General features: G+C 41.4%; 1 protein-coding gene across 1 annotated transcript in view; it reads left to right on the forward strand.

Moving 5' to 3' along the window:
- The window catches only part of MTA3 (metastasis associated 1 family member 3), a 121,586-nt gene that overhangs the window by 77,903 nt on the left and 24,297 nt on the right, over positions 1–19,386 (forward strand). The window contains 3 exon segments of the mRNA XM_033144869.1: positions 4,517–4,603; positions 6,310–6,459; positions 12,049–12,080. Of these exon segments, the coding sequence (XP_033000760.1) occupies positions 4,517–4,603; positions 6,310–6,459; positions 12,049–12,080 (269 nt within the window).

Genomic DNA, 19,386 nt, shown 5'->3' on the forward strand with positions numbered 1-19,386 from the left:
GCTCTTCGGCTTTTACATTTCTGCTGAGGCAAAGCCAGATGAATTTTTGGTCTTTGTGATGCTATGGCATTAAGTTGTATTTTAAAAAGGGTTAGTGGATTTGTGTGGGAAGTGTGTGGAGATAGGATTACATAAAATAAAATATGTGAGCAAAGTTTAAAATGCCTAGTTGGTTTTGAATTCCTCTGTTCACTGAAAGCGTCATAAAAGGGGCTGTTCCTGAAAATTAAACTAATAAATCTTGCAATATACACATTCCTTATACAGCAACATCCTCCATTGTTTCATTGCATAGTTATTTGAATTAGAAATGTTCTCAGGTTCAATTTTGACTCTTTTGAAAGAACTCAGTATTTAGGAATTTTATTCACTTGTTGAGGTGTTGATTCTCCAATGCTATAAAGTATTATCTTCTGTTTAACATACACTTCTAACAGGAAAAAAGAGAGAGAGAATGAAGGTTTTACAGTACATTCATACTTATAATTTGGACTGAGCAAAGGGGAAAGGATTGGATTTTGAAGCTCCTCTAGGATGGCTTAAAAGGCCAAATGATCTTTGCTCAAGTTTTGAAAGACAGAGGGTTATCCCGTTCCATTGAAGCCGTATAGTTGATCTTGAAAGTTCAGACCTGATGAACTTTCACATGTGATCTAATCTGAATACATTCTATTATACATGCAGTACCTAAAATGTAGTGTCAGCACAAGGATTTCTCGTTGCATAATGGAACATCATATCCCCCTCCTCCCTGTTCCACCCTAAATCTGTCTGAGCTTCCCCTCAACCCTCAGAAAAAAATTGGGAATGGAGCTGGGGAAAGTCCCATTGCACAAGCAGTAGACTAGTAATCTAGGGAACCGGGTTCGCATCTCCGCTCCTCCACATGCAGCTGCTGGGTGACCTTGAGCTAGTCACACTTCTTTGAAGTCTCTCAGCCCCACTCACCTCACAGAGTGTTTTTTGTGGGGGGAGGAAGGGAAAGGAGAATGTTAGCCACTTTGAGACTCCTTCAGGTAGTGATAAAGCGGGATATCAAATCCAAACACTTCTTCAAGGGGAGATATTTTCAGGAATGGGATCCTGTGCTGAGATTATGCATGAGAGGCATAAAACAGGCATGCCTTCCTTACTAATCCCTATCCAATGCCGTTCAAACAAATGCAGCCTTTATTTCGGCATTTCAGCCTGAGGTAGCTTTTGGTTTGTGTGGAATTTAAGGCAATGCAAGGCTGGTGCCTTTTTCTACACGGACAGCAGAATAACTAGGCCAGGAAAGGCTGCAATCCTATGCACACTCACTTGAGAGTTGAATTTGATAGGATTTTCTGCTGAGTCAACATGCACAGTAAGCCAGTGTGGTCCAATGGTTAGAAAGTGTCAAATGAGGAGCCAGGAGTCCCCAGCTTCTAATTTTCACTCAGACATGGAGTGGCCTTGGGCCAGTCACCATTTCCCAGTCTAGCCTACCTCACAAGTTTGTTGTGAGAATATAATGGCAGGGGTCCGAGCCATCCATGCCATATTTAGCTCCCTGCAAGAAAGGTGGGATATAAGAGCATCGAATAAATAAAAGGAGAGCGAGTTGTAAAAATAGCATCATTATGAATTCTTTCTGTTTTGGTTCCATGACAGATCCTCGTTAATGAGAGTTTGATGAGATTCAGACACCATTGTTTTTCAATTCGGGTGACAGCTAATTATGGAGCACTAGAGATAATTGCCTGCCTTTTTGCTTTGTTTTCTTTTATTCCACCTGAACCTTTTCTCAGGAGGCTGTGAATCAGCTGATGAGCACTTTTATGAGGTAAAGTTCCGGTTGATCACCTCAAAACAAATAACGCAGAGCTGGGAAACCCTCAGAAAAGCACAACTGAAATAATCAAGGGATAGAGCAACTCCCCTGTGGCGAAAGCTTGCAGACACATTTGGTGCTTTTTAGTGTAGAAGTCATGTGAACATTACACATGGTGTGGATAAAGTGAACAGGGAGAAGCCCCCCCCCCCCCATAGCACTAGAAAATGTGAACTTCCATTGAAGCTGAACGTTGGACGATTCAGGACAGTCAAAAGAAAGTACTTCACACAGCCTGGCAACCAATACAGTTGCCACAGCTTTCACTTGCGGTAGTAACAGTGCACACATAGATAGACACACACTTTTGAGGTGGGGGAGGTGTGCTACTGCAGTGAGCCCTACCTCTGAGAAGTTGTTGGAGAATTTCCCCTCATCGGGAGAAAAATTCAGTGAAATGGTCCACCATTTTCTCTGTCCGCAAATAGAGGACAACAACTATTCATGTGCCTGGGTTTGGGTGGTTAATCCCTCACTTTAACCCAGGGGGTGAGGAATCCTTGAATGACAACTCCCATCATCCGTTGCCATTGGCCATGCTTGCTGGGGCTGATGGGAGTTGTAGTTCAGCAACATCTGGCAGGCCAAAGGTTCCCCACCCCTACTACAGCCAAACACACCATGACTGCTCTTATGAGAGAACTGTAGGCAAGTAAAATGGTAACTTTTCTTACTGCAGAGGAAAATCAGGTCACATTTTGCAACTGTCTTGAGTAAGGGCTTGTGAACAGGCCTGCCCCATTCTACAAAGCCCCTTGGAATGGGGCAGCTTTTCCACATAGGCTGGGCTTGGATTCCAATGCTGCTGAGCCAGAGCCAGAGAGGAAGGCACCCCCTTTGCTGTTGGACTTCAATGGATGTAACTGCTGCTTCACTCCATTGCCCCAGTCTTGCAGCCAACAGACTTCCGATTTATTGGTACACATGCTGTGCTTTCTGCTTGCTATAACATCGTGCATTTTATTTTTATTTCCAAATCGTCTTTACAGTTTGTCTTTGTTATGCAGACATTGTCCCACAAGGTGTTTTTAGTTTTGTTTTCAAGTGGTACAATGTGACAGGTTTCATTTAAAAAAAAAAAAAGCAACTACTAGAGCCCAATTCTCACATGGATAACGGAAGGGCGTAAAGTTTGTAGAGTGAGGAGCGGCGCTGTTTCTTTTTCTTTCACTAAACAGTTGGTAAGAGCACTAGACTTTTAATTTCAGGGTCGTGGGTTCGAGCCTCACATTGGGTGAATGATTCCTGCATTACAGAGTGTTGGACTAAAGCAGTGTTTTTCAACCTTTTTTGGGCAAAGGCACACTTGTTTCATGAAAAAAATCACGAGGCACACCACCATTAGAAAATGTTAAAAAATTTAACTCTGTGCCTATATTGACTATATATAAAGTAATTATCTTGAATTTTTTAATTTTTTGCCACGGCACACCAGGCAACATCTCGCGGCACACTAGTGTGCCGCGGAACAGTGGTTGAAAAACACTGGACTAAAGGACCCTTGTGGTCCTTTCCAACTCTACAATTCTGCGAATCTGTGAAAGCCCCAAATATGGACTCCGGCTCATGAGTAGGTCTGGGTGCTCTGGTCACTAGATTAAATGGATGTCCTGACCACACTGAACCCCTGATTGCTGATGTGTCTGCTGAGATACCCATGACCCTCTGCTACTGAACTGCAGGATTCTAAATTACTGTTCTTGGACTCTACCCCCCATCTTCCCCAAAGAGTTTAGCCAATGGTCGGGGATGATAGGAGTTGTAGTCCACCAACATCTGGGGATCTAAGGTCAAAGAACACTGGTCTAGAGCAGAATGGGCAGTTTTATCTGCTGAGGGACACATTCCCTCAGAGCCAACAATGGGTAGAGCCACAGATAAGAGTGTTCTAAATTAACTAATCCCGGAATAAAGATCACCTTACTTCTATTTTCACCATAGCTACCTCAGTCCTATGTATATCTTCTCAAAAACAAGCTCTACTGAGTTTGAGGGGATTATTCTCATAGAATTTTAAAAGACATAACAACTACAGCTACAGTTCTGGAGAGCAAGTGAAATTAATTCCTTTCTGGTTTAGTGTGCTACAAATACATAGCAGAAGCCTTCCAATTCCCTGTTCGTTCTCCTGGTTCTCTCAGTGTCTCTCTCAACGATGGTGTCCTTCTGGATCACCTGTCTAGGCCCGGCTCGGGAGGTACATTTATTCAGAAGTTCCAGACCACCTTGCATGGGTGTCTTCAGAAGGTGGTGCTGGGGACACACAATTATTAACCCTAACCAGAGTTTCCTGGAAAGGAGGATTGATTGTTAAACCACTCTGAGAACTGTAGCTTTGTGAGGAGAATAAGGGTCTCCTAACAACTCTCAGCACCCTCAACAAACGATAGCTCCCAGATTTCTTTGAGGGAATCTGTGACATGGTATCATAGTGCTTTAAATGTATAGTGCAGATGTCTGGCTGCCTATAGTGCAGATGCACATAGGAGAGTGAAATCCTTGCAGTGGCTCCAGTACTATCTTCTTCCAGGAAAACCTGTCAGCCGTTATTGATCTTCTCATCAGCGGGACCCTTGACAAGCTTCGGAAAGCTGTGGCTGTCATTGGTTCTTCATCCTATCCTACTCCGTCTTAAAATAACATTCTGTTTTCAATCCCTAGATGCTGATAGACATTGTGAATTTGTTGGAAATCCTCTGAAGATTAAAAGCACTCGGAAATCATTATCATGTATCATTGGATACTTGGGTGAGTTCTTGTTTAGCAAAATGAGTCGTAAGTCATAAAATGAGTGTTTAAATGTCCTATCCAGGGACAGCCCACCCATAAGGCAGACTGTAGCAGCCACCTTGGGGTGATAGAATGCCAAGGGTTGGTGCCTCCATGGGCACCCTTCCTGCCACAGCCAGAGAAGTGGCAGTGGCTTCCAGCAAGATCTCTTGAGATCTTGTGGAGCTCGCCTGAGATCTTGTACCTGCTACTGCTTCTCACTTACCCCAGGGCCAGGGGTGTCCTGCCCACCACCACCAGAGAAACAAGGAGAAGTGGGTGTGGCTTCTGGGTTCTGGTGAGGTCTTGCAGACCCCTTGCACGATCTTGCTGGAACCTGTAATCTGCAGCTGCACAATCCTGGTAAGGCAACACCTTTCCATTACACCTCAGGCAGGCAGCAAAATGGGATGGGCTGCCCCATGTCCTATCAAAAGTCCTGTCAAAGGTCATTCAAACATAATAGGCATGTTTCAGTGTGCAGCTGAGATTAATGAATAGCTGTATATTAGGTTCCTGGCAGCATGTTGATAGCAAGGACATAAGGAAGAATTTTTTTCATGGAACCATTCTTCTCAGGGCCAGTTTATAGACATGATATTTCATTGTGTGTTGTTAGTTGCTGAATCATTGGTATTTCAAAAATAAATAACTGGCTGACTGTGGCATAGGGGATGAGGGCTTTAAACCCACTCACCCCAAAAAAATCTTGAATGGAATTGCCCTTTCCTGTATCTGCTATGTGCAATAACAGAAAAACGTTCATTTGCCACAGGTCTGGGGAGTGGGATGATGATGATGACATTTCTTACCTGCCCTACACCAGCAGGTCTCAGGGCAGGTTACAACAATTTAAAATGTAATATTAAAAATGCTTTAAAGCAAATGGCCATCATGGGAATAGGGTGGGTGAAGAGAACGTATCTCAGGTGTCAAAGGCTAGGGCAAAGTGCTGCTTCTTCAGCGTGCATTGGAAATTGCTTAAGGAAGCTACCAGACACAGCACTGTGATTGGAATAGTGGAAGAGGCAAAGGATTAAACTGTGCTGTATATACATACACAAATAAACACACGCTCTGTTGTTTATCTGGCTTATCTCACCACATCCCAGCTATTCCCATCCCCACCCCTCGGTTAAGTTAAGCACGCTAGGCCAAATTATGTGAAAAATATCACATCTAATTTTTTTGCCCCAAATGTGCTTATTTCCTACATGCACACCTGTGTTCAATGTAACAGGTGAGCAAGCTTTGTGCTGTTGATCAACACAGAGTTAATTCTACCATCTGCGTGCTGGGCTGATAAAAGGGAAATCCTGTAAACATCTATTTAAAGCTGGTGCACATTTTCCAAAATATCTGCATGCTGGGAAGCAATATGCTTTAAAAAAAAGCTTTTAAGCAAGTGCTGGAAGAGCAGCAGCCTCAGGTTGTCAGTGGTGTGCCATTTCGACTAGATTTTACACACCTTAAATCACTTTTCTCTCCTGCTCTCTTCACAGCAACAGTTAAGTTCAAGTAACTGAAGGAGCATTTTCCTGTTCTTTTTTATGTGGGGTAGTGTGATAACATCTCTAAGGTTTTAGATCCTGAAGTAGGAAAATCGGAAGCATACCGTTGAGATGGTGATTTGAAATAATTTCAGCAATATATTTTTTGTCCCTCCCCGCCCCCGAAAATCACAGAGATTCATCCTGCCATGAAGCCTAATATAATCAAGTCAACACCAAGCCTTCAGAGTTCAATGGCAAAGAGGTTGCTCGCTCCCCCTGGCCACTCATCGTTAAGTATTTTGGGGAAGAGAAACTACAGCCACCATCACAACGGCCTGGATGGTATGTGCAAATAAACTGACATCTGAAATAACTATTCTTTTTTTTGCAATGCGTGTATAATCTTTGCTTCTTTCAGTCTGGGCATTGGTATCTTCTACAACAGGCTCCCTCAACCTCGGCCCTCCAGATGTTTTGAGACTACAGTTCCCATCACCCATGAACACTGGTCCTGTTAGCTAGGGATGATGGGAGTTGTAGTCCCAAAACACCTGGAGGGCCAAGGTTGAGGAAGCCTGTTCTACAATAATAGTCAGCTTAGTCCCTCTGTGACTATATAGGATTGGAGTACCATTGGAAAACAAAGCCCAGTTGCTAGGTGAGGCCAGTGGTTCTAGGGGAGAAGAAAGCAGGCAGCCATGGGCCCTGATGTGCAGGTAGGCCTTGGCAGTTGCTATGGCAACAGAGCCTTGGGACTAGGACACAAGGCAGCCTGGCAGTGAGGTATTTAGGGAGGGGAAGCTGGTCTGGTGGGGAAGACATTTGTGAAGGCATTCCCTGCAGCCACCCACCCCCCCCCCCCCGATTTAATCTTCCTGCTCTTTGTCAGGTGGAGGAGAGGAGATGCTACCGTGCTGGAAGCCATGGATAAAAAGTGGCCAACACTTTTTAATTAATTACTAGAATGTTCCCGGGAGATGTGGGTTGTGTTGCTGTCCCTTTTCTCCTGTCCTTCATCCTATTTCAGGACAGACCAGTGGCTGTACTTGCTGGAAAGATCCATTTGGAAGCAACTGTCAGTGGAAAAGCATCTGGCTGCTGTGCGGCTGAGCTACTAATTAGGCAGCATCCAGTTCAAATATTAGTGACGTTGTCTTGGCTCCAGATCCCTATCTGCAATATGCTGAGGGTGGGAGGGTAGGAATAATTACCGACCTTACAGGGATGGCAACAAGGTAATGTATGTGATGTATCTTGAGCATTCTATATTAGGTGCTCAATAATCCTGAATATTAACCACGTGAGCATCGGAAATGGCACGCCAGTTTGTGTGTATGCAAAATGCACCGTGCTTGAATTTATTTATTTTTCGGCTTGAATTAATGCAAAGTATCCCAAGGGGAAGAGCCACTAGGCAATTTTTGCTTCTGTGTTACACTGCTGTGAGATAAGTGGGCTTTTAAATATATTTTTAGCTTTGCTTAATTTTGGGTTGTGAAGCATAGACCTAAACGATGGATTACCACTTTCCAAGCAATGTATTTGATTTGGTAATCTGGTACAGAGATATGTTTTAATTTTTTTATATTGAAACCGCTATTTAATTTAGTAATAGGTTAAAACTGTTTTGGGAAGATCAGCACATGATTTTCATTCATAGTCTGTTTTGATTTCACTTGTTAACTTGTGCTGAACATGTGCACGATATGTTTGTTTTGTCAGCCGAGGGGTAATGCGCTGAAACTGGCTACAGTGTAAAATCTCTCTCAAGAGATTATTCAGGTTTTGCAGCCCTAAACTGATACAACCCCACTTCCCATTAATCTGTGGTGTTTCCATGACTGATTACATTAAAAAAAATGGCATCATATTCCACCCCTCCTTCAAAAACCTGGATTAGGTTCCTGGTTGAAAAGATTACTGAAGCATTGCCATTTTGAGCACTCAAAGCACTGTATAAATGGCAATGCTTACAATGACGATGTTTGTAATGGAACCACCTATACAAGGTCCAAAGTGGGTATTGGGAGATATATGTTTGGTTCACATGAACCAAATTTTCACTTCCTGAACCAATACCAAAGCTGAAACAGCCAACACTTGAATTTTGCACTTCTCTGAATTTTGCATATGTGTACATATTAAAATGCACATATTGGTGATTTATATGATTTAATGGATATAAGAGGCTCAAGGAAACATCATGATTCAAGTGTCCAACAAATTAGAGTTTGAGAAGGGATCTCTTTTAAACAGATTTCTATACAGAATTGAACAGTTCCAATCCAGCTGAGCTTTGCCTGCATTGGACAGCTTCTTGAGGTCTAAGCTGCTTATGCATTGGGTGTTGTTGTTGTTATTGTGTTTCTTTTAGGCCTGATTAATCATGTGCAGATAATATACAATTATTTGCATATTGTGTATATAAAAAGTACCACATGTGGGTATATTTCTGCAGCCTCATTTTGTATATATTAATATGTAAGTATTTTTATAAAGTCATGTGCATTGTTGAATATATGGGATTATTTTAGGAAACCTGGAGTATATATGTATATAATATTAATGTAATATACATATAGTAACAATTATAATAACGTAAATTTCATTTGAGAATTGTTATTAGTTTTAGTGGGACCATTTAAAAAAAAACTTCTCACCAATTACACTTGGCAAGATAAACAGATAAACTCAACATTGAGATTTTTTTTAGAAAATACCATATCTAATTCAGTTCTGCATCTGGATCAGTTGTGTGCATGGTAGTCTGCTTCTGCGTAAGGGCCCTCTTTACTGGACTGAAGCACCCATCTTTTGTGGAGAAAATAGGCGCCGAGACTCGAAAATATTTAGGTGTTGGCATTTTCCTCCAACATCACTCTTAGTTTGCTTCAGTGAATGGTAAAGGTAATCAGCAATCCAGGTTCTCAGCAAACATGTCAGGATGCATAGTTTTTTCAATAACTCTTGCCGAATGGTGAAAGTTCTCAAGTTAGCAGAATCAGCACCTCCATCTCTGTGTGCTAAGAAAAACTCAATGAATCATTATTATTTTTTTGTCTCAAGTTACAAAATCATGGGAAGCAAAAATGTCATTGCTGCCTTCACTTTCTGGTCAACACTTTGCTTTTAAACAGGAAAGATTCACACGACGACATGAGAATGTAAGCTTCACTTCTCTCCACATCTGGAAGTAATTGAATTATATATCTTTGTGGCGACAGATTTCATAGAATGCCAAAGCAGGCTAGCTCAATGCAACCGAGAAAGTGCTTGTTTGCAGTATTACCCGAATATAGCTTGTTTTATTTTATGTTATTTAGATTTATTGCCAAATCAGGGCAGGTAAATAAAAGTAAAGACCCTCTAGCAAAATAGAATGCAATCAAATCAACAAGATTGCGCTGCCATTTCTCAGATGAGCCCTAAACGCTTCTGAAAAGTGCTCAGTCTTAGACTTTGATGTCTCTGTACACATGGAAGGGCATTCTATAATTCCAAACAAGTAGAAGTGATGGGGTTTTCAGTGGGCAGGTGCAGGGGATTCTCTGGTACTGAATGGGGTAACTGTGCCCCTGAAGGACCAGGTGTGCAGCCTGGGAGTCATTTTGCTCTCCATGGAGGTACAGGTTAATGCTGTGTCCAGGGCAGCTGTCTATTTGGTACGCAGGCTGAGACCCTGCCTTCCTGTGTACAGTCTCATCAGAGTGGTACATGCCCTGGTTATCTCCCGGTTGGACTACTGCAATGCATTCTACGTGGGGCTACCTTTGAAGGTGACTTGGAAACTACAACTAATCCAGAATGTAGCAGCTAGACTGGTGACTGGGAATGGCCGCCGGACCATATAGTACCAGTCCTAAAGGATCTATACTGGCTCCCAATATGTTTCTGAGCACAATTCAAAGTGTTGGTGCTGACCTTTAAATCCCTAAATGGCCCTGGCCCAGTATACCTGAATGAGCATCTCCACCCCCATTTTTCAGTTCACGAAGATCTAGCTCTGAGAACCTTCTGACGATCCTCTCAATTTAGAAGTGCCGGGGCATATTTTTGGAGGCAGGAAGGAAATGAATTTAAACAATCTTTAAAAGCAGTATTTGATTTGTTCTCTCTTTACCCCTTCTCTTCTTCTTTTCTTCATTGACATACGGAAAAGCACCTGACATTTCTGTCTGAAATCTGTATTCAGTTCCTAGCTCATCTCCTTGGAAAGCAAAATTCCAATATGCAACCCTGAGTCACCTTAATGTTTTATCAATGACATAAACACTTATTCCAAGAGTTGCTGGAAGAAGCCTCACTTGTTATTACATTTTATAACTTTGGGGGCTCTCAAATTATATTTCTGTGTAACATCAATTTTACACGGAAGGATATGTGATCTTAATTTAGTAAGCTTGCTGGTTCCCAGTATACTTACTATAACACACACACACACACACACACACACACACCAGTGCTACACTAGAGTTTCTCCTTGTGAAAGAATAAAAGTAAGATATAAATATGAAAAAAGAATAAATAATACAATACAGACTGTAGAAAACAGTAATGTGGAGCAAAGCCCCTATTTCTCAGGTGTGGGGCCCTACAAATAAATACCTAAACTTAATTCTCTGTGTCTAGCCAATGTGAAAGCCATTGTGGTGTAATGGTTAGAGTGTCAGACTAGGACCTAGCAGACTCTGGCTTCAAATCTCCTTTAACCCACTTGACTGACCCAGCATCAGTAGACTAAAGTCCAACTACAAATGTTCCATTAGGTTACAGTTTTCAGTATGACATGCACTCCATTCTCCTTTAGACCACTTTCTCTCAATGCTAGTGATTTACAGGTTCCTGCAAAACGTTCTTCTCTGACTGCACCACAATTATTTTTTCTTGTTTGCATCTAGGAGCTTTGTCTTAATTGTCTAGCTGAAATTGTCAGACTTGTTTCCACAAGCGATTGTTCTGCTTTTAGCAACATTGATTAGCTAAGCTCTGATTTTCACTTGACGCAGCACTGCTGAAGTAGCTTCACCTGTGGGTACGAAAGGAAATTGCATCCAGGTTAGCTTGACTTCAGCAACTTCAAAGCCCTTAGAAAGCATAATGAAAACAAATCATGTGTAAACATCTCGGGGAGCGGGGACTGATTGCTGGCAACCGATCTAGATTTGTTCAAAACTAATTGTGGTAGGCCAACCAGGTTTTCCCTAGTGGCGAGGAAGTGATTTAGTAGGCCAAGGGGCACTTTTCTGTTGAGCTTGGGAATAGCCAGAAGCCAAGAGACTGTTCTCATGGGTATTTGAAGCAATTTTTACTCCGGAATGTATTAATTTTCAATCTGTGTCGTGCTTGGATGGGACACTTAACAGGGAACCATATATAACAGGGCTGGGGAAATGTTTTCAAGTCTGAGGGTCGTAAGCCAGTTGTGGAACGGGCCAGAGGCAAAAATGTGTGAGATTTTTATCAAAGGACAAGAGAGTGGGGCAAAGGATGTAAATCTTACCCTCTAACAAATGGCTGTCCAGCCTCTACTTAACTAATCTCCAGTGAAGGACAGTCCACTGCCTCTCAAAGCAATTTGTTCCACTGTCAAATAGGTGTTAGGAAGTTTCTTTAAACATATAGCAGAAAATGGCTTCTTTGCATTTCCCACCCATTAGTTCTTGTCCTGCCGTCTAGAGCAACAGCAAATAAATATGCTCCATTTTCTATGTGCCAGGTGTTCATATATTTGAAGATTGTTATCAATGCCATCTGCTGTGGTGGGCCCTGTAATTGCAAGGTTGCCTCTGTAGTTGGAACTCTCTGGCATTCTGTATCTTTCGGTATTATGGCTGCTCTTAAGGAAGCGGCAATGAAAATAATTTGTTGTAAAGGGATGTGTGTAAGCCAATCTAGGTCTAATCTGTGGCGTTGTGTGTGGTTTTGTTTTAGGACTTTCCAGTCATACACATGGGACTAAAATGGTAAGTTCTAACATTTTTAAATCTGATTTTACTGGATTTGGACTTTAAGAATGTGCAGTACAATCCTGTGCATGGTTACTCGGAAGCTAATGTGTCCATTAGGATTTGCTCCCAAGTAAATGTGCATAGGAAGGATTGCAGCCTTAGTACCAGAAGTGGCTCATAGGACAGGGAGGGGCCACAATGCTTGCTGCCTGGCAGCTGGGTTGCTGATGTTTACTGGGAAGGATGGGGTGGTGAGGAGGTTGGTGTGGTGCAAACACACCAGCAAGAGCACCAGATAGGTTCCACTGATGCATTTGCACTGGACCAAACTCTCTAATGCCCTTTCCCTCTCTCTCCTGCTAAACAACAGCAACATGCCTGCCGGGATGCTTCTTCCCACCTGATGAGACACCTGGTGGCATCTTCTTCTGAAATCTATTGTGCGTTGGGAGCCATTGGGAAACAGTGGCAAACAAGTGTTGGATTTGGAGCCACAGACAGCCATGTCCCCCTCCCTAATTTTCCACAAAGTTTATATATACCATGTGGTACTGGTCAAATGAATCCAAGCAATATTGTTATTGCTTCTGTGCAATAATATTTCATGTATTGTGAGATGGCTATTCTCATGATGTGTGTTAAACTTCAAGAGAGATACTGTTACTTTGATTTAAAAATTAAGTTACAAATCGGGAAAACCCCAATAAATTCCTAAAGCAAATGCTTAACACCTGTCTGATTTTCTCCCTGTTTTCATTTAAAGAAATGAAAATGTGATTAGCAGCTGAAGCTCTGTTAGCAAACATTGGAATGGCAGCCATAGTTCCAGTTCTTTTCTGCTGTTAAAAACATATAAAGAAATAGTAAGACCCCCACAATGACTTGAAAATTAGGAAGATTAGCAGGCTGAATTATCAGGATCATAAATATACCTTAGAGAAAAGTCATACATGGAATCTACATTTCATCTCATCATCCAAGGAACTCATAGGGATATTTTAGGTTGGAGTGAAAGGTTCAAGTACCAAAGTATTCTGTCCTGGGCCATATGCCAGGGATGGGTGGGACTAATCACAACAAGTGGCCCCATCTCCCTTCTCTTCCATTTCTTCCTCCCTCTTCTGCTCACCCCACCCCACCCCTCAATGAGAGGAGAGAGACATCACAATTGCAAGACGTCTGAAGTGATTGCTTGCTTGCTTGCTTGCTTGCTTGCTTGCTTGCTTGCTTGCTTGCTTGCTTGCTTGCTTCCTTGCTTCCTTGCTTCCTTGCTTCCTTCCTTCCTTCCTTCCTTCCTTCCTTCTTTTCCTCCACCCATGGTTTGGTTCATTTACCTGGTAGATCATATCTCCCTGCCTGGGTGGTAAGATTCTTGGGGGAGCACCTTCCTTCGGTCCCGTCAACATCAGAGGCACAGATGGTGGTGACACAAGAGAGATCCTTTCATATGTCTGCGGCAAGATTGTGGAATTCCTTCCCAAAAGAGATTAGACTGGCTCCCTCCTTGTTATCTTTCCACTGGCAGGCTTCCTATTTAAACAGGCCTTTGAAAACTAAGGAGCAGACAATGTTGGCAGCTATCGGGGCAATCTGTAGTTCAGTACTGGCTCTAAATGTCCTTTATTGTATTTTAACAATTGTTTTTTTTTAATTACTTTGTATTTTAAAGTGATGTTTTTAGAAGGTTGTAAGCTGCCTGGAATCCCAACTTGGGAGAAAAGCAGACCATAAATACATTAAATATACATTAATAGCAACAATAACAAATAATATACCATCCATTTGGACTTTGTCCCACCACATTTTTCTTGGTCTGCTAGCCATATCCTCCTTTTCTTAGGGGCTTCCCCCTCCCACCATGAATTTAACCTGATGGCTACATGAAATTAGTCGCAAAGGCCACAGGTTATCCACTCTTGTGTGACATCATGCCTTTCTCACCCACTTGTACCCACCTGCTCATACAGAATTTGAGTCATTCAGTGACTCATAGCTCCAATCAAATCTCTTGTTGTAAGTCTGGTCTTCACTGTATCCCGAGTATAAATTTGAATGTTTGATGCAAAATGACAGAATAACTTGGTGACATAAACAGTCCAGAGCAGAATACCAGATGCTAACATTGTGATTCAATCAAGAATGCTGCTCATATCCATGTTTCCTGATTAATCAGGAGATCTGGTCACATTAGTGTCATCATAGCATCATTGCAATATCTTCCCTCAGTTTTCTAAAGAGGATTCACTGGATTTCCAAAACCTGTCATTCACAACTGGTGCATGTATTAAATTCAGATTTGTTATTATTAATTGTTTTATGCCAGAGGTTACTTTTGTTCTCAATAGACTTTGAAATAGTGCATTTTGGCTGTATGTTTTGTCTTTCAGACACTGCTTCCTTGAATGGTTTCCAGCTCTGTTCTTAAGTTACAAATTCAAAATCTTATGTTACATAGAATATTTTTTACTTTCAAAAGCTGTTTAATAAAACATTGCAATGCAACTTTTTAAAAAACCAGTTAACTAAAAACTAAAAAGGAGCCCTGATTACAGTTTTTAGAACAATTATTTTGCAGATGGCAAGAAACTTTGAAGAAGTAGTTTGGGAAATTCTTCATATGTCTGGAATCAGGAGTATATTAAAAGATGACCTAATAAAATGTTCCAGACAGATTGAAGAGGAGACAGGCAGAACAGAAACTCATTTATTCCTATATTTACAAATTGGACACATTATAAATAATTTGAGCACAAAGTATGTATGGCCCACTAAGGCATTGTAGTAATTAAGGGATTGTACTAATTCAGTCATTAACTATGACGTATTGAAGTATTGTACTATTTTTGACATAGTAATCTCAAATAATTATTTTAAAGGAACTTTAAAACTGATTATTAAAATTATGGTAAATCAAATTAACTGGGGAAAGGATCTTAATACTAACATCCCACAGGAAATGTGAAGGTGGATGTGGTAGAACCACAAGGAAAACTTTTATAAATTTGTATTTGGTGCTAATTGACACCATATAAGCTAAATCAAATATACATACTGGCTGTTACATATTTTTTTGAACCTGCCATATGATTATAACATACTGGGGTTCTGAATTAGAGATAAGAAATGTGACAGGTTGTGAGTGATCAATGGACTCATTGGTTAGATACTCTTTTGGGAAATGTGTAAGGCATAATACTCCAGAATGATACAGAAATGATAACACCATTTATTGAAGGCAGCATGACTGACCCTTAAATGGAAAAAGATCAACTCACTGCTTATCAATTGATGGCTTTCAAGAATATAGGAAGATTGCAAATATAAACAGAGATAAGGCAGCAAAATAGTCATTTTTTAGAGAAATGGAGTTTGTTTATCCACTACTACTATTTCTTAATTTATATAAAATATTCAGTTGCATATAATTCACAATAGGTATTTTTACGATCAAGGGTGTTGGCTCCTGGGGGCCGAGGCACTATGGCCCTCACTATATTTTTCTTTCTCTAGAGGGCAGGATCCCTTTAATATTCAAAGGGTCCTACGTCAGAACATCGTGTTGGGCCCCCTCAATTGCCCAGAGAAGCTAGCGCCTCTGTTTATGATGAATTTGAAATGATAGTGGTTTCCTTCAGTTTCTACTAAACCATTTTTTGTTACTATAATACATAAGGTGCTGGTGGTATATCTGTTATTGCAAGTTTAATGTAAGCATGCTTGAGTAATGGCAAGGTATAAATGTAATGAATCCATAAGATGACTTTGTGTATCAAATGGGGGCAGGAGCATTTATGTAAAGGCAAGATGAAGTGCTGCCATGTTCTTTCATAATTTTCTGTCCCTTTCCTGGAGTGTACTGGATGTTCAGAATTTGAGACAAGATGGAGTTTCTGTTGGTGTTCTGCTGTTAGGAGTCTAAGATAGGATAGAGTTTTTGTTGGTGTACTACCCACCCGATGGAGGCAGTCGCAGATGTGGGACTGGAACCCTAAACTTTTTAAACTATGGGCTGGGACTCATTACTGGGATGGCCATGCTAATTCATGCTCTTGTAGTCTACGGACAAGATTACTGCAACATGCTACCCTTTGAAAAGGGACAAGAAACTTCAACTGATGCAAAATGCTGTTCCAGCAGCTGGCTGATTAGAGCACAGTATTCTAACATTGTTCAGTCAATACTAGATTGGCTATACTATTGCCAGTTCATTACAGCATAATGGAAAGAGCTGGTTCTTGCCTTGAAAGTTCAAAATGACTTAGGATCTTGGTACCTTAAGGAATACCTTTTCCCCTTACACATTTCCACATGTATTCTATTCAGCATATGAGGTCCTGCTCTGTGTCCTCCTACCAACAGAAGTTCTGTGAGTCTACTAGGAGCAGGGCCTTCTCATTAATGGCACCAATTTTATTGAATGCCCTCCCAAGGGAAGCCCACTAGGGTCCAACAAAATAACAATCTAAATCTTTGAAAAGGACTTGGACATTGGTTAATTTCACTGGTCTCCTGTGCGGGTATAGATGTACCATTTTTCTGAGTTTGTTGGGGATTTTTAAAGTTATTGTTGAATTTGTTTATAGTGTTATATTTGTTTCCGTTCCACTGCAGTGTTTCCTTTTTGCTATGGGGTTATTTAATGTTGATGGCTTGTAATGTTTTTATAGTAAACTGATATCTAATTATTATAATAAATAAATAATCCATAGGTTTCTATTATAAAGTATACCTTATTTTTATACAAGGAAATATAAAGTGAGTCACAGCCCTGAAGATCCCCAAGAGCTTGATTTTAGGTTAGTCAAGTGAAGATATGAGCATTAGAAGAAATAAATAAATACTTTGCTTGTGTCACTTGTACTGCTATGAGGTATAGAGACTTGGGTTGCATTCTTTAATGTTTTCTGACATACTGTTAGTAATGCTTAGAATATTTCAGTTCTTGCATTGATGTGTTTGGCCAGTTCTTGAGGGGACGCATGAATATACCCAATACTGGATCAAGATTTTGGGAGTCCTAGCAAAAATCATGCAATGTGATGTACCCCTAAAATTTTGAGAGAATGCAGAGAGGCCTGCTATTATTGAGCTCACCCAGTCCCTCTCAGAGTCTTAGCATGAGATTAGAGATCCTTACTTATCTGGGTTCTTTGCAAGGCTCAGAAAGCTTGGGGCAGTGTGTGGGCAGGGGAATATTTACCCTTCATGGCATCCGATACAATGTGAGAAACAACCACACCCTCTATGTGTTCCACAAAGAAGTCTAGAACGGGAGGAGGTCTCTTACTTACAGAGGGATAAGATCTTTTGCTTTATGCAGGGCATTCAGGAAGGTCAGAAGGTATGTGTTTTTACCTTTGGCTGCTTCATAAACTTCCAGACCACCATTTGCAAAGACAGTCAAATGAAACTAATAGTGGTGTTGGCCTGGTCTCTGTGCTCTGGCATTTTCCTGACCCTGATTGTTCCCCATAGTGTCTCATATTGCCTGTCAATGTGCAATAGGACGTTTAGGAACAGAGGAAGTGCCTTATACCAAGTCTGTGTGGGAGGAATTAAAATATATGTATCCCTGTGTACCCGTGTGTGGGTGAACAACAAGAAATGGCTAGGTGCCTGGATTCAAATTTTGGGGCTTGCACACAGAGGACCGCAGTAGCAGAGTATTAAACTCACAGAAATAAGTAGCACAGTGAAGTGTTAATAATATAGGTTGTTAGACCTTTCTTATCCCATTCAGCTGCACACAACAGCTGACCTTTTTCTACCCCTTGCAATGAGCAGACCACACACTGTTAAGTAAGTTTAAAATGCATTACTTACAGATTCAAAGTCTCAGTCATGCATTGTTCCATGCAGCAGCAAGGATAACACAGGCAAAATACTCTTAGGTAGAAAGTACAGAATACAGTTCCAAACATGTACAGTTCCATTACATGATGCAGAGGTGCGGGGGGGGGGGAGTAGAAAGAATGGGCATGACCTAGTTGAGTCAATCTAGCAATACAACTCCTTTACCTCTTCATGCACTAACTAGCCCTTTGCTTGTTAGTTGTATTTAACCACAATCTCCTGCAGTCTACACCTTGGTCCTTCTAGCTCAGTACAGTCGTACCTCGTGTTGCAAATGCTGCATGTTGCGTTCGTCATGGGATATGAATGCGTTGAACCCGGAAGTACTGGAACGGGTTACTTCCGGGTTTGGCGGTTCGTGCATGTGCAGACGCGTCACGCGCGTGTGCAGAAGCGCCAAATCACGTCATGCACATGTTCAAGTTGCAGACTGCTCATGATGCGAACGTTGCTCTGGAATGGATCCCCTTCGCATCCATAGGTACCACTGTATTGCCTACACTGACTATTAGGTCTGTCCAGGGTTTCAGGCAGGTGACATTCCCAATGCTACCTGGAGATTGGAGATGCCAAGGACGGAACCAGGGATCTTCTGCATGCAAAACAGATGCTCTGAGCTGAACAGCACTTCTGCACAGCTAAAGCAAGCATGCCTTAAATGCAATGGCAGTTGGAAAGTAAACAGGTGGCAAAACTCACTTTGGATTTGCCCCTACTGATTTAAACCCTGTTTATATTTGGTTTTTTGTTTTGGCTAAATGTTTGTGACACACATGCTGGACTTGGCCAGGTTAAAATTTTAGTGACACATGAATATGCCTCTTTTCAGCCAGCAATTTTCTGTAAATAAATTAGCAAACTTGCTTGAGGGAAACATTGCAATGGCTCATCTTTGCAGGCTGAGGTTGCAGTAATATAGAACTGCTCCTAATGGGCACAGGAAATGACTAGGCATATGGAATTGAGAGGGCCTGGGTGGTTCCTAGGCTTTTAGGGCAAAAGCAGTGTGGTGAATCTTTCAGTGGTTTTGGCATCAATAACGCAGAAGCGCTGCTAAAGTAGTAAATGGGAGCACTATATTTGACATCATCTTCAAAGAGTTTGTGCCTGAAAGTTTCTCGATCATGTTCTTTTGCAGCAGTGGATGTGCTTTCCAATGGCTTTAGAGGGAGCATTAAGTATTTCAGTAATGCCCAGGCTAAAAAGCAAATAGCTCTATTCCTTCTGACTTCCTGTGTCAAGTCATTCTTCACTGTTTTGTCTACAGGACTGCATACTGAGATATATCAGGGCACCCTGGACTGAGCATGAATTTAAAATCCAGATTAGGCTAAACTTCAGCAAATGCATTCAGCCCCCTAGTCTGCCTTTTGGTGGGTAGCCTAATATTTCTTGAAGTAGTACTACTACAGGCAAAACAGGCACCTTGTATCCCATTGGTACTCATTAAAGGCTAATCTATGCTAGG

This window comes from Lacerta agilis, chromosome 3 (genome assembly GCF_009819535.1).
Source record: "Lacerta agilis isolate rLacAgi1 chromosome 3, rLacAgi1.pri, whole genome shotgun sequence".
Classification (NCBI taxonomy): Eukaryota; Metazoa; Chordata; class Lepidosauria; order Squamata; family Lacertidae; genus Lacerta; species Lacerta agilis.